Source organism: Macrosteles quadrilineatus, unplaced genomic scaffold (assembly GCF_028750875.1).
Source record: "Macrosteles quadrilineatus isolate MER2022 unplaced genomic scaffold, UCM_ALF_1.0 Scaffold_2__2_contigs__length_208266976, whole genome shotgun sequence".
Taxonomy (NCBI): domain Eukaryota; kingdom Metazoa; phylum Arthropoda; class Insecta; order Hemiptera; family Cicadellidae; genus Macrosteles; species Macrosteles quadrilineatus.
The window spans coordinates 188,906,303-188,920,987 of record NW_026542595.1 but is presented as its reverse complement, the minus strand read 5'-3'; the positions used below and the strand labels follow the sequence as shown (position 1 = coordinate 188,920,987).

The 14,685-nt window shown below is 33.9% G+C and overlaps 1 protein-coding gene across 2 annotated transcripts; it reads left to right on the top strand.

The window, feature by feature from the left end:
- Nucleotides 1-3,545: 3,545 nt before the first annotated feature.
- LOC128987234 (lipase 3-like) lies at nt 3,546-14,368 on the top strand. 2 transcript variants are annotated; one of them, XM_054407984.1, is made up of 8 exons: nt 3,546-3,836; nt 4,486-4,669; nt 6,361-6,475; nt 7,030-7,276; nt 8,406-8,714; nt 10,652-10,736; nt 11,978-12,120; nt 14,017-14,368. In XM_054407984.1, exons 1-8 carry the CDS (start codon nt 3,705-3,707, stop codon nt 14,320-14,322), a joined length of 1,521 nt encoding a protein of 506 aa, XP_054263959.1. In that variant the 5' UTR covers nt 3,546-3,704; the 3' UTR covers nt 14,323-14,368. The 2 variants fall into 2 exon arrangements, with proteins under 2 accessions (XP_054263959.1, XP_054263960.1); XM_054407985.1 differs by lacking the exon at nt 8,406-8,714.
- The last annotated feature ends 317 nt before the right edge of the window (nt 14,369-14,685 follow it).

Genomic DNA, 14,685 nt, shown 5'->3' with positions numbered 1-14,685 from the left:
TACGTCATTGCCGTCGCCTACGATGACGTCATACCAGAGGAGCATTATGGCCTGTTTATTTAGTGTTGCCTTGGGTGTGGTGAAAATAAATATTTATTGAACATTTGACTGGAGTAGGAAACAATTCTGATTCTGGGGAAGTATCAAAGAAATGGGCATCTGAGTGAAAAATGTATCAAGTGATGAATTGACTGAGGTAGGATGGACCAATTGGCTTCCGGTATAAAATCTTTCATATTCATAATAAGTTTGAATGAGAAGCATTGCAAGAGTAATGAATAGAAATATACGTAGACCAATTGAGTAAAGTAGTTCAGTCTTGAGGAAAAGGTCGTTCCTGTAAAAATAACCGGACATTCGTTAATAGAAATATAATTTGAATGATTTTAAGTAAATTTGAAATCATTTGAATGTAAGGATCAGGGAATCATTTATTTGAGGATTCATTAGATGAAAATGTGGTATTTCATTCAGGTTTAAAGGAAATTGAGGGAGTTTCGAGTAACTTTGATTGGAAAACACTTGTAGATTGAAGATACTTAGAACAAGTTTTTGATTGAGATTACAAATCTTTAGACGAGTCATAAGAAAGTTATTAACATCGGGGCACTTTTATTAGAGGGATATTTTAAGGACAGTGAAAAAGACTACGAAGCTATTTATGCATAAAATCGTCCAGGTGAGTTTTAAGGACATCAATGAAAAATCACTCATCGTTTGAGTGGGACATTTTTGATGAGCTATACAAAAGAAAGTTTGCATAATATATGCTTGAGGCAAGCTTATCTTTCTAATTATAGCCTAGATTTCATAATTTTAAAACATGAATTTCATATTCAAATATTAAATATTTTCTGAAGTTTAAAAAGACGAATTCCTTGCGAATCAATGAATCAAAAAGTCTTTGACAAAATTGGTGAATTGTAGATGTCACTCAATCTTGTAATAGTACATTATATGATTGAAAACCCAAATGTAAGTTTATTTTATTTTGAACATGAAATTCAAATAAAGAGTTTGCAAACGGGAAATTTCTCTTTGATACTTGTCTTAGTGACATCGACACGTTATCTCATGTCAACCTCTGACATTGTATAATGGGTTTCTCTTGCTTACTGGAATGCCATTCTGTTGTCCTTGTCATTCAAATCACACACAACGATGTCACTAAAAATGGTTTTGTGATTTTTGATTAAAATTTAAATATAAACCAAAGGGATTAAGACAGTGTGTCCCACGAAGAGGTTTAAACGTTTGATTTCATATTTTTTGCCCATTTATAGGCCGACATTTTTGAAACCTTACACAATTTATAAAGAAGGTTTTAAAAAATATTCTGGGAAAATTTCAACTCCCTAACCCTTGTAGAATCAAAATAGTGGCATATTATTTATTTTTTATTAACTAATTATATTATATTTATTTATTTATTATTACTATTTATTAACTAGTGATGGTTCACAGTTTGAATGATCTTTTACTCTACTTTTAGGTTTTTCACTAGGCTATGTTTTAATTTCCTGATGAAAATTCCTTATTTCCCTATGATGTGATAATACAAATATTTAAAAAAACAAAAAACACTATTTTTAAAGAGTTTAAAGTATCATTAGCAATATGCCTCCATTGGTAGGTAGCTGAAATTTTCCCGGAATATTTGTAAACCCGACTTTATAAACTGTGTAAACAATAGCAAAACGTTCAAACGTTCAAAATGATCGGAGCATAAATGGGCAAGTAATATAACATCAAACGTTTAAACCCCTTCGTGGGACACCATGTATATCGACATTTGGGGAGTATAACCAAACGTCCGCAATTCAGGAGAATAATCGTATTAGTATAATGTCTTAGGCAACTGAGGAGGAACTAAAAACTCATGTTTAAGTCCCTAGGCCATCTTAGAAGTTGAAAGCTGGATCCACCTCCAACTAGAATTTAAGTTTTATTCTTCACTTAAGCAACAAAAAAAGTCAGATTCAGCTGTGTACAGCTAAATAATGAAGATCGTTCTAACTATAAGTAATTTTAGTACTGGGCACTCCCTCACGACACAATATAGATTCCAGGTGTTGTATAAAGATCAAGACCTACAAGGAGTAACATTGGCATTGGACACCCCCTGGTAGGTCATTGGGTGCGAACGCATTGATTTGCTGGTTTTATCTGTCACTAAATTGGTAAATAGTGTTCATATTCGGGAGAGAGACGACCAACTGATTGAGGCAATGGCATAAATATATGGTTGCGCCTACTCTCATCGTATCCCCTCTTCTTTGATTCCCGATTATTTGCAATGGCTCCTGAGATAAAATTCAAAGATGCTCCACTTAAGAGTGTTCTCAAAAAATTGTACAGTTCCTAGATAGAAAAATTAAATATAATTTGATTTTTGGTCAATCATATAGTATTGCTTTGAGTTTCTATTTGTAAATACTGTAAATAGTTATGGTGGTCGTGTAATCTTAACAGGAAGTTTCATTTTATGATTTTGAAAAATTTTAGTGCCCCCCAAAAATGGGGTCTTAACTTTTTATTCACCCTATAAGTTCTAAAGAAATTCCATTCTTATGTTTAATCTGAGATAGATGTTATAATACAAATAATTTGTTGAATTTAGCATCCGACAGAATGAGTTCCTTTCAAGTACGGGTTTCTGTTTGTGCATCAAACTACATTTTAAGATCACTCTTATAAACCATAGCGTATTTTACGTCAAACAACCTACAGTATCATGGAATTGGTAAAACATTTTAGATGTTTATTTAGATTTAATTTATGAAAAGCCTTGAGGGTTTAGCAGCCTTCTAAGTTATTGGTTGTGATGAGCGTTTTCTACTATCTTTACGTAAAACGTCAACGCAATGGCCATTGATTTGAACCCACAAGTTTTCTAACTGGCCAATATACGCACTAGAACAAGACACTATCGATAGAAAAATCGTCTAGAAGTAGGGCCTATATTATACTCGCCTTTGGCTCGCTGGGCGCTCCACCCCCGAACCCCATAGGGTGGTTGGGGAGTTGGAAATATCCCCGGAAAAAATCTGTTACTGAGTAAAATAATACAAAAATAAGAAGTTGGTAAAATACTAAGCACCGTAGCCTAATGCAACTAATATGTTTTGATACAGAAAAATTAGATTGGGGGGGTTGATTTCAGGGGTGGGTTTAAATAGTATACAATTTTCTAAACTATTCGTTGGTTTTAAAACGAAGACTAGTAACTGTAAAAGATTTCAAATTTTTACCACGATGAAAGACAGTGGTTCTTTAGAAGACACAAACTTTAGATGTATACTTGGTTGAGTCAGTCAGTCAGTCAGTGACACGCGTACACGTTGTAACTAGTTTTATGAATGTAGACGCTTCGTGGCAGAGACTGTACCTCGGCAACAACGATTACTAAACTACGACAGGTAACACCTATCCAATTAATCATAAACATATGGACGTAGAATCCCACTCAATTACGTCAGTCTGTTGTGAAAGATCGAATTATTAAGTCTGTACTTTCAGCTTCAGCATTAAATTTCTGCATTTTTATGTTCAAATTTGTGTGCACAGGAGAGACTAAATTGAGTACTTAAATGGGTGTAAATTCAGTGTGTTACTATACGTTGTGACAGATTAGTAAACGATTAGGTTGGTGTGCTAGTTTATGTTGTTAAATTTGCAAGGGTTATCAGATTGAGCTGTATGTAATGGTGGTAAATATTCTTAGTTTACTTTGGAGGTTAAGCTTAGTGTTTGTGACAATTTGTGTACTTGAAACCTTAGGCGCAAGATCTGAGTTTTCACGGCCAGATGGAAGAGCAAATAATTTACATAACATAGTAAGTAATCGTACTAACTTATATTTAAGGTTTGCGGTTAGTGTAATATGTGTTGCTGATAATATTTCATTAGTAAAAATATTGCTAGAGTTTCGTTCAGATTTGGTTTTGTGTAAAAAGTGACTATACGTAAACGTCTTAGAAGTAAACTCTCCAGTACCTTGTTTAATTAATTTGCAGTATGGCTTATAATAAAAAGAACTTAGTTGATGAATGGATCCACCAACTAAGTGGTAGATTACTGTAAAATAATTTGTCTACAGTTGTCAAAGAAAGAGACATTAGTTCACAATAATTAGTTAGCCAAACAGCTCATTCTCAAAGTTACTTTGCTCACTTTTCTAGTAATTTGGTTTTGTTGAATTGCTATCCGTAAAGAAAGTAATGAACATAGTAACATTTTAACTTTTACCACTAGTTTTTTCCACTCGGGATGACACCTAAACAAAACAAAATTTAGATTCAGTTTATATTTTCTAACACGTAAACTTTCACAATTAAAATGTTAGTGTTTTTAACTACTCTAGCCAGTAATAACTCTACACAAGACATCTAAAATCACTTCATTCTGTTTCATCCCTTTCTATTCAGGTTTAATTACGCTGTATTTTAGTCCTGCTTCAATCTAATGATGAAATTGTGTTTTCAGTTAACTCTGGTCACAAAATGGGGTTACCCAATAGAGAATCACGTAGTGACTACCTCTGATGGGTATTCGCTGACGTTATTCCGTATCCCAAGTCTATTTGAAGACCCCAAAAAGTCGCCGGTGTTCTTGCAGCACGGATTGGTATCTTGCGGAGGGGTCTTTCTCGCCAACAAACGAAGCCTGGGTATGTTGATTTTCATCCTAAACAAAATGCTTTGTAGCATCCAACAGTCCGAAAATGACGTTATGCAAACGTCAAATAAGAAAGACAGGTTTACTTAAATACCCCCGCCGCAGCAAACCTGCAGACTAAGCGAATTTCCATTTCCCTGAATGGATTTACACTCAAATGTCTCCTTAAAAATATAACATTTATTCCCTATTTAAATAGAATCAGTTTAAAACATACTTAGGTTTGCTGCAACAGGGAGGGTAAAAGTGTTATTTATGTAAAATGTTAATAGTTGGTAAGTAATAAAAACATTTTCCAAATTTGGGCAAAATATGTTAATAAACAAGCAAACTACAACAGTTTACTTATTCTCCATAAGAATAACATGGAAATTTTAAATTTAAAATTTTTTGGAATTTTCTCCGTAACTATTAGGCGCATTCTAACGCTTCAATATACTAAATTATTTGTTTTTTTTAAGCTCTACAAAATAGTTTAGAAAGAAATTGAAAAATTTTATGTTTTTTGGGTCAAAAATGGGAAAACCCATTTTTACCAAATAAAAGCCCCCATAAACCCCCGTTCCCATGGTCCGATCATGCTGGTTCGTGAACTCGTTCGAATAAACGTAGATTTACACATTTGTACCAAATTTCATCAAAATCGGATCATTTTGCTCGAGTTATCGCGCTAACGGACACATACATATATATATATATGAATTTGAACGGATGGTGTTTTTGGCCTCTAAGGACCTCAAAACGAAAAAAAAATCGGTCTCGGGTCCAGGTCTTACCATGAGTACTACGGTAATAGCTTATTCCCTATATGGGAAATTCGCTAAAACAGAGGGTAATGCTCTAATCTAACAACGGTTTCATAATCTAATCACACTTTAAAAGCTTCATGTCAAAGATCCGTTGCTGACTATGGGTATTTTATCAATTGCCTGGGCCACTTCGAAAGGAAATATTGAACAGTTGTACAGCAACACTCACGCTTATAGGCCAAAGTTTGTGAATGTAGGCTACACTGGAAATCGTGTGGATGTGTTTCCTATTATTTTGTCCCACCTTCACGTCGTAGCAGGTTCTACACTTTACTTAAGGCTAGTCATAGAAGGTTGCAGCATTAGAATAGATAAGATCTTTCGCTGATTTGTGGGATTTGAACCCAGGATTTCGGGTTCCGAAGGCACGAGCTCTACCACTAGACCAGCTCGGTCTTCCACCGGAATCAGAGATACGGAGCGTTACAGACATATGATATAAACAATTAATTATTAATAAAAACAACAATTAACGATTAATATAAACATAAGATCAAGACATAAGAGCTGCACCACCTTTTACTATGTAGATCTAAACATTTCAACCCCATTTTGAAGTTGTAAAGAATTAAATGGGAATTTCACACACTGAGGGTGGTGTTGTCAATTCCTTATTACATTGCAATCTATTTGAACTTGGTGAGTCAACGGCTCAGCCAATATCGAAATAATGTGTTATGGTGCGGTGAAATATTTCTAAAAAAATGTAGACAAATAAAAATAAGAAGAGCTTTTAGGAATTGTAGTAATACAGTACTTTTAATTGAAACAGTAATCAGAACAGGTGAATAACAACTGTTATATGCCTAACCAAACAGATAACAGTAGTGTGTTAGTAACAGTTCCCTCACAAACTGTTTGTTTTTTGCTCCAGCTTATTCCCTATATGTGGAAGGGTATGATGTTTGGATTGGGAACGCCAGGGGCACCCAATTCAGCCAACACCACAGAAAACATCTTACTAATACCAAAGAGTTCTGGGATTTCAGGTACAGTAGTACATGTACCATTTTGCGTAATCAATTTCAATCCTTATGTACTGGTGATTAATGTGACAAATATTTTGTTCACTTTCTCGTGTTTTTGGTATGATAGGCCTAGTCAGCAACAAAAGATATGTATTACGTCAGTATTTTGAGGAGCTGTTATCCCCGTCTGACCCTTAAAAATATATAATGATGTTTAGTGCCAAAAAAGGCCTTTCAGAACCAGTTAAAATATGTTTCCTGAAACATAAGGCTACTTATTTGTGGCGTTTCAGGGACATTTTAAATCCATAGACAGTTATTTTTGCTTGTGATAATGGATTCCAATAGAGCCAAAATAGTCATATTGAGCTAGATGGTGAATGATTTTAAGTATTTCGACTTGAAGAAATCTTGCACTCTACGAGTTGCCAACAATGCATAGGAAAATTCCTTATGAGACTATTCAAAAATGACTTTGTATGGACGACTTCATGCCTGGACGACTCCGATTGACCCCTTAAACATATTCTGATCAACATGTTCACTCTTCAGATAATATATTTTCCATTTTTCAGTTTCCACGAGATGGGAATAAAAGACGTCCCGGCAGTCCTACAATTCATCAGGGCGAGAACCGGGAAGTCCAAAATCCACTATATTGGGCACTCTATGGGCACTACAATGTTTCTGGTCATGGCCTCACTTCTTCCTGAAGAACTCAATCACATCGACACCGTCACCCTGATGGCTCCAGTTGCCGTGCCAAAACATATGGCCGCGTTTGCTTCGAAAATCAAAAGGCGACTTGCCTACTTTACAGTGGTAAGCATAGTGACTAATGATTTTGTATCTTTTTTTACATTTTGGATAAAGTTTTCGAAATGAAATCCTATATTTAAATATTAATAGGCAAGCATGTTTCTTGAAAACCTTTTTTCTCAGCTCGTGTGCATCGAAGGGGAAATTTACGCATACTCTTTGTACATTAATATAGGCTCAAAAATAAACACAAAAATTATTTTTTTATAGACGATATGGGTTGCCATGCTGAAGACCAAATAACAACGAAATAAAAACAGAAAATTAAAATAAATGGAGAAAATTCCAATCACATGTTTTATTTACAGCTTGGGGTTAAGTAGAGAAGTCTGTATATTAGTAGATTGCATATTTTTGGTCGAGCTTTCGACCACTGGACTACTTATAGTGTTGAAATGGAAAAATCACAATCATAAATGTCTATACTCTACTTTCTTTTTCCGATAAAGATACGATATTTATTATGCAACACGGAAGATAGAATTTAACCAATTGTACCTTATCAAACTAAAAGGTGCAATGAAGAATCTGTGATTAACTTACCTACGTAAATTGGGGTTTAACTGTTTTCATTTTCTTTTAACGAATTTCCCATAGGGAATAAGCTATTTATAAGTTTCATAGCATGAATGAAAATAATCCTGTAAACTCTTTTATCTATGTCTTTATCCAATATTATGAACCACTAGTAACTCAGCGTGTTGTAATATAGAGCTAGATTCTATGTATCTGTTCGTTCGGAATAAACGTTACTGCTGAACTTGCTGTGCTGTATTTTACACTATTGTAGATAATGAAAACTACCAACATTGAAGCCTATGAATGAACCTTATTTTCCTTGTGCTACCCTCAGTGCAAGTCGTTCCGAAATAAATAATGAGTTACCAGTGAGAAAATAAAACACAACAATAATTAAATATGCTATATTCACATTATTTTTACTTTTTTAGAATTCCATTTAGGTTATTTATTGTATTTTCTAAGCAGCTTATTTAACTTGACCAATGAGAATTTCAGCTTATTTGTCAATGTCGACACTTAGTTCGCACCAGTTAGTAATTCGGTTTCTATTTTCAATCGCTCAATATCAACAAACGATAAACACTTTATGAGATAGACTTTTTATTTGTAGAAAAATCTTCGAAACATCGGAATGCAGAGGCATAAACAACAAAAGTGGCTTGGCAGATTTGTGTACAAAACGTGCGAAGCTAACAACTTTGTTGGAAGGATGTGCAAAAAAATCTTTTGTGATTCTCAAAATGAGGTTCTTGTGGCACAAGTCGTCTTAAAAGAAGATGAAACTTTAAAAAACACACGTGAAAGTGGCGAAATTGAGGAAAATAATGAAACAATTGAAAGTGTAGCGGGACCTATTAGAATCTTAAGGGAAGGACCTATTACAGTGGACAAAGTATGTTACCCAAGTAAATTCGACCATGTAAGTATAACACGTTAATAAAACACCATTTTTAACTTGTGCACTGTATTGACGTGAATAGTGTTAAATGTGTACTTTGTGTCAAAGACCTCGAATGCTGGTTTGTAAAGGTTTATATTGTATATTATTTTTCTCAAATTTTTATTTGGAGCATTATTGATTTGTGGTTTGATTTTAAGTTTCTCGTAGTTTAACAGTTTTAGTATCTTCCGTCAACGTCTTCAAAGTTAAATTGTTTTGGATTTAACTCCGTAAGTGCGCTGGTAATAGCAACCATGCTTAAAAGTAAGTAAAGTTTTAGTCATCGTGATGCTATGCAGTTCTAAGCATCGTTTCTAGCAAAATAATTAATCGGCAACTAGTTGTTTTATTAAATAGCTTATCATACAGGGAATAAACTATTACCATGGTAAGACTTGGACTCGGGACTGATTTACTTTGTCGTTTTGATGTCCCTATATTAACCCTTATTTACTTTCTATATTGATGTGAGTGTTAAGTTAGGATGATTCTCCAGCAAAAATTCCTAAAATTTCGATGAAATTCGGTTTACACGTGAAAACCTATGTTTATTTGAACGAGTTCGTGAATCAACATGATTGGACTGCAGGCATGAGTGTTTGGATGTAAAAATTGATCCTCAAAAGATAAGATGTCGCAGTTTTAAATTGTAGAGCTTTAAAATCGTATAATTTAGTATATTATAGCATTGTATTGAGCTTAATAGTTACAGTTAAAATTAAAAAGAAACTCGTAGTTTAAATAATATTCCTATGTCACTTATCTAGGGTAAGCAAACTGTTTTACTTTGATAGTTTATGGATATATCATGATAAAATCTGGAAAATGTATTAATTTATACTAAGCTATTAATATTTTACTAATAAATACACATCTTAAATGTATTTGAATAGGAAATAAATCTTTACGAAAGCCTATCAGCTGAGTCAGCAATGTTGCGGCGGGTGCATTGGTATATTTAAAATTTGTTTTTAGTAAATTTCCCTAAATATAAAAAGGCATTAGCGCGGGTGGAATGGCAAGACACAAAGCCTCTTAACTTCTTCATTTTCATGCCCCAGAGGCCAAAGATACTATGCATAAAAATGGCGATGTGTTTGTGTGTCCGTGAATACGATAACTCGAGTAATTTTGATCCAATTTTGATGAAAGAGCATTGAAAGAGGATATCATTTGTTAATATATGTATAACACATATAACTAACTATAGACAAGTTGCAAGACTTTTGCCGCCGCCAAGCAGGCCGGTTTAAAATCTGATATCAACGTCGTGTTCTTACTATTCTTTATCTACTATATTTTCGATAGGCCTACCCATCCCTATTCAGTCTCGTCAATCGATGTATAATACTTCCCGGGATTGTCTTGTTACAGTATGCAAAAACCTGATGAAGAAAATTGACGCTCCGCCAATATGAATCACTTTCTGTGATTAGTTTTATCTAAAAAGAGAGTTTCTATCGATTATTGTTGTCAATTGACGGATGTGTAGACGTAGAAAACGTGCATTAGTGGCTTAGGGAGTTCACTGAAGCACTTGCATATTTGCCGGGGATATGTTCATTAAATTAATTACATTTACAGTATATGTAACGTTATACTGTTACAAAAACGAAGCTAGGGCCAAAGAACATTCGTCTAGCTAAATAATTATTAAAAAATAAAATTTACTCTTATGACAAATGTGGTATTATTATTTTACATTTTACTTAAGACTTTTTGTAACTAAAAAAATACCCATATTTTAATAGCAACATGATAAATGACTTCTTAAGCTACAATAGCAAAAACTTGAATAGTGAAAACCATATCAAGTCTTAAGTAATTTTAAAGCTTGAAAAACACACCATCCGTCCATATATTGTTAATACATAAAAAATTGTTTCCTATTACCAAAATGAAAACTTTTGTTGCAGGCCAATGCAGAAGAGGCCATTGAGTACTTTTTTGACGGGACATCGTGGAAAACTCATCAGCATTTCCTTCAGGTCATCGAGGCAGGTAACGTACTGTAATATTGTGATGTCTATCTATAGCTGCGTAGCTCAGTAGTTACAGTGCTCGCCTAGCTAAGGTAGGGTAATAAGGTAAGGTGAGCTAAGGTATAGGGTATAAGGTCGCCAGTTCGATTCTGAGAAAAGTGTTTAGCTTTTGATGGTTCGAAACTGGGCCAAGCTGTCCTTCATCATTGGGCTTTTAATAAGTGGTCCTGACTAATGAAACAGCTGGCTCCAGTCAGTAAAAGGGCTACACAAGGCATCACACTCCATTCCACATTCGTACTTAGGCTAAAAACGGGGGCGTCCCCATCTCAATTGATAATGATAATGAATACAAAATAATTCAGGTACTGATTTAGTTTAGGTATTTTGCTTTTGAGTTTTTTACGAAGAAAAGTCGGTCCATCCATGCGACGAAAACTCTCGGTGAGCAATTAAGCGCATACATCTGTTCCCTGACGTACCTTTTCTCTAATAGTTGTAAAACTAAAAGTCTGAGATGAGGAAAAATAGTCTGAGGGTTGAGAGTATGTAATCTATTTAACATCCCGTGTGCTAACCTTAACAACCGGGTAGTCATAGTAATTTCGTCGGCGTGCGGACGTCCGTTTGCCGACACACGTACTCGGTGTGTGATGGCCTTTAACTCAATTTAAATGTTAACACACCCGGTTATACACCTCTTTAAGTATACACGGTGTGTATAAGGTGCGTTAAGTAACCTTTACAAGCTCCAAGGTATTTGTACTGTACTAGGAATAAGACAAACATTTCCTCTCTAAACCAGAGTGGAACCTGGGAAGTTGTCTGTTTGTCTCTGTATGTCATTTTCAATAACTCTTGGATAGCCGGAGTTAATTTTAATTCTAAAATCGAGTATTTAAAGTATGTATTATGATAGAATTTAATTTCAATATAACTAGGATAGAAAATAGAATTTGAGGGTGTAGGTCTCTCTGTGAGTAGCACCATTGTAGGTATATATAGTCAATGGTAGCACATCCAATTTTGCCAATAAAAGATTGGCATGCTATTGGGGCTTACCCTTACAATATAATATTATTCTCAACTAAATTAATATTAATATAAAACATTGGCATTGCAAGTTAGTTATGTTTTCTCTATAACTGTTTATGTTTTGTATCCAAATCCAAGATACAATGTTTTAACATAACAGTACTTAAATTTCACTATAGTTGTAAATATATTGTATGGTATATTATATTTTATTGTTAATTTCAGGAAGATTCCAAAAATTTGATTATGAAAAAGACAATCCGAAAGAGTACGATGGACGAACTACGCCTGATATTTATCCTATAAAGAATATAAAAAAACGAATTTACCTTATGTCAGGAGGCAAAGACACCGTAGCTCTAACCGAGGTGATCTATTACTGTAATAGGAAACGACGTTCTAGGTTATATTTAAATAAATAATGTAGCATTTACCTAGTACAGAATAAGCGCTTAGCAGTAACAAATTAGTGATCAATTCAAATGTTGACTACATGTACATTTCCAAGAAGTACACAGCCCAACATTAAAATTATCGCTAGTATTGAAACAAAGAAACAACTGTATTATACTGAACCACCTTCAGCATCTGTACTGATTTACACATTAATTTTACTTTTTCCACTATGCATACATAGGATATGGCGAAAGTATTATTTTGGTCAAGATTTTCGAGTTTCCGTTTTGGGTGGATATGCAGTAGTGTATTAGAGGTGGCTGTGACAGTACCCGTTTTGAGCCCCCTGAATCCCCCAACACGTGGTTCAGAATTGGTGTGTTGTACTGTACGCATCTACGTCTGGATTTCTCTTGTATGTGTTGCTGTAAACATTAAGGTCCGAAAAATGTTGCAACTTTAGTTATTTCCCCGTAAGAAATCATAGTACTCCCACCACTTACCCATGATAGGGTAGATAATGTGCTAATGGGAGAAAGTGTGTTGGATTGCTTAAACTGTTTATTTTATCATAACAAACTAAGAGAATCGTATGTCTACACGTAGTTGGGAATTTGATTAAACCTAACTTTTATCCGCTACAGGTTAAGATTTGGGACTATTTATTAATGCTCGTTTTGCTTAAAGATGCATGTTAAATAATAACTAACTGTACAAATAACTTCAGAATTAATGATGAACAACTCCAGCTATATTTCAAATCAGACTATATAATAAAAATTTTCGAAATTCAAATGTTTATTTAAAATGTATCTAACACTTAGGATTCCACGAGTTAAATTTTTAGTTTCTTTCAACTCAACCAAAACGATATGTGTACCATATATAAAATAACATTGCGAAATCTAAATCAACCAATCTAGATCTACATGTTAATTCAGATGAATATAGATCTAAATTTGTATTTATATTTATATATATTATATATATATATACATCTCCATTTACACATATGCACCTGTAACTAAAACTACATTATAACTAAAATTTTCATATACTTATTATACTCTTAGGTACTTATATATATTCTTCTTAAGTTCTTAAATATACAGAAGTAATATACACAGTAACCGGTCTCTTCATCCGATTTTAAATCTACATCGACATTTCTATTTACATCTACGTTCATATCTAAATGTTTTGTGAAATGTAAATCTACATCTTGACTTACATTTACATCTATGTTTATAACTGAATCTCAATCTATCAATATACATCCATCCAAACCCATTTGCATCTCTATTTTAATCTAAATGCCATCCCACTTCTTCATCAATATCAAAGTTTACATCTACGTGTACATATACATCTAAATATATTTACATTTTGTACAACTTAACAAAATCGATAAAGCAGAACTGAAGATTTAATTATACAAAGTTAAAAAGTAATCTTCGACTTTTTTACCACTAGAAATTTGGAGGTTACTTGACGTTTTTGCAAATAACTTTTAAATGGTGAGGAAATCGACATCAAAATGCATTATGCAAGTATGAAATAACTAATATACATATTATAATATACAAAAATGTTAAACGATAATCAAGGTAGGGTTACCTATGAGACTAATAATTTGTACAAAATAATTACTAGAACATATATATATATAGGGGCTATTGTCCCTACAAGCCACTAGTATATTTTAAACCTGTAGTTCCATCTACATCTCCGTCTATATCTACCCCTACACAATTGTTGACCTTTATCTGGACACACATCTTCTGTATTTACATCTACATTACATCTGATGTATCTAAATCTACAAGTATATCTATTTATATTTGTATGTATCACGTTTCTGTTGCCAGGATGTCAGATGGCTCCATGATCGTTTGCAAGATTCATGGTTGATAGAGGAAGGTTTCCAAGAGTTCACCCATGATTCGTTCCATCTCGGAGAGGATGTTCAGCGAGTGTTCATTACCGTGTTGCGAATCATTCACTCCTCAGAGGCTGGTGTGGAACCGAGTGGCTTACCGGAGAATGTAGTAAAAAGGAAGGTTCCTCCCACCGAGGATTCGGAGCCTGGAACCATCCAGAAGAAAACAACAAAAAAATGGTTTTCTTGGAGTAAAAGTTCATCTAAGCTCGATGAAAATCCTAAAGGAATTTAACAATTGTTCACCCTTACTTAAAAACTTTCACAATGTTGATGTTATCATCAAGGAATATTAAATTTTTCAATATACAAATAATCCTGGGTTTTACTTGGTTTTTTAGTAGTGTTTCTTACATTAAAGCAAATTGTATTCTATATAAACATAGAATTAAAGTGTTAATCATCCCTATGTCTATCAGTGATTTTTAACTTAACAATGGTGTGAGGTACAAGATTTAAACTATGTCCGAATATAAAGAATGTTAAAAACGCTTGTAATTAATTGTAAATGTACTTGTAGACACTCGGGCCTATCTGACGGTTTTGACAGTTTATAACCCCCACGGCTAAGAATAGAACGACACTCTCTCCGTTTCCC

Bases quoted from the DNA above. Each gene is read 5' to 3' on its own strand.
- LOC128987234 (XM_054407984.1), top strand. From the start codon at position 3,705: ATGGTGGTAAATATTCTTAGTTTACTTTGGAGGTTAAGCTTAGTGTTT. The intron at 4,670-6,360 runs GTATGTTGATTT...TTTTTGCTCCAG, and splicing joins CGCCAACAAACGAAGCCTGG to CTTATTCCCTATATGTGGAA. The intron at 7,277-8,405 runs GTAAGCATAGTG...TTTTATTTGTAG, and splicing joins GACTTGCCTACTTTACAGTG to AAAAATCTTCGAAACATCGG.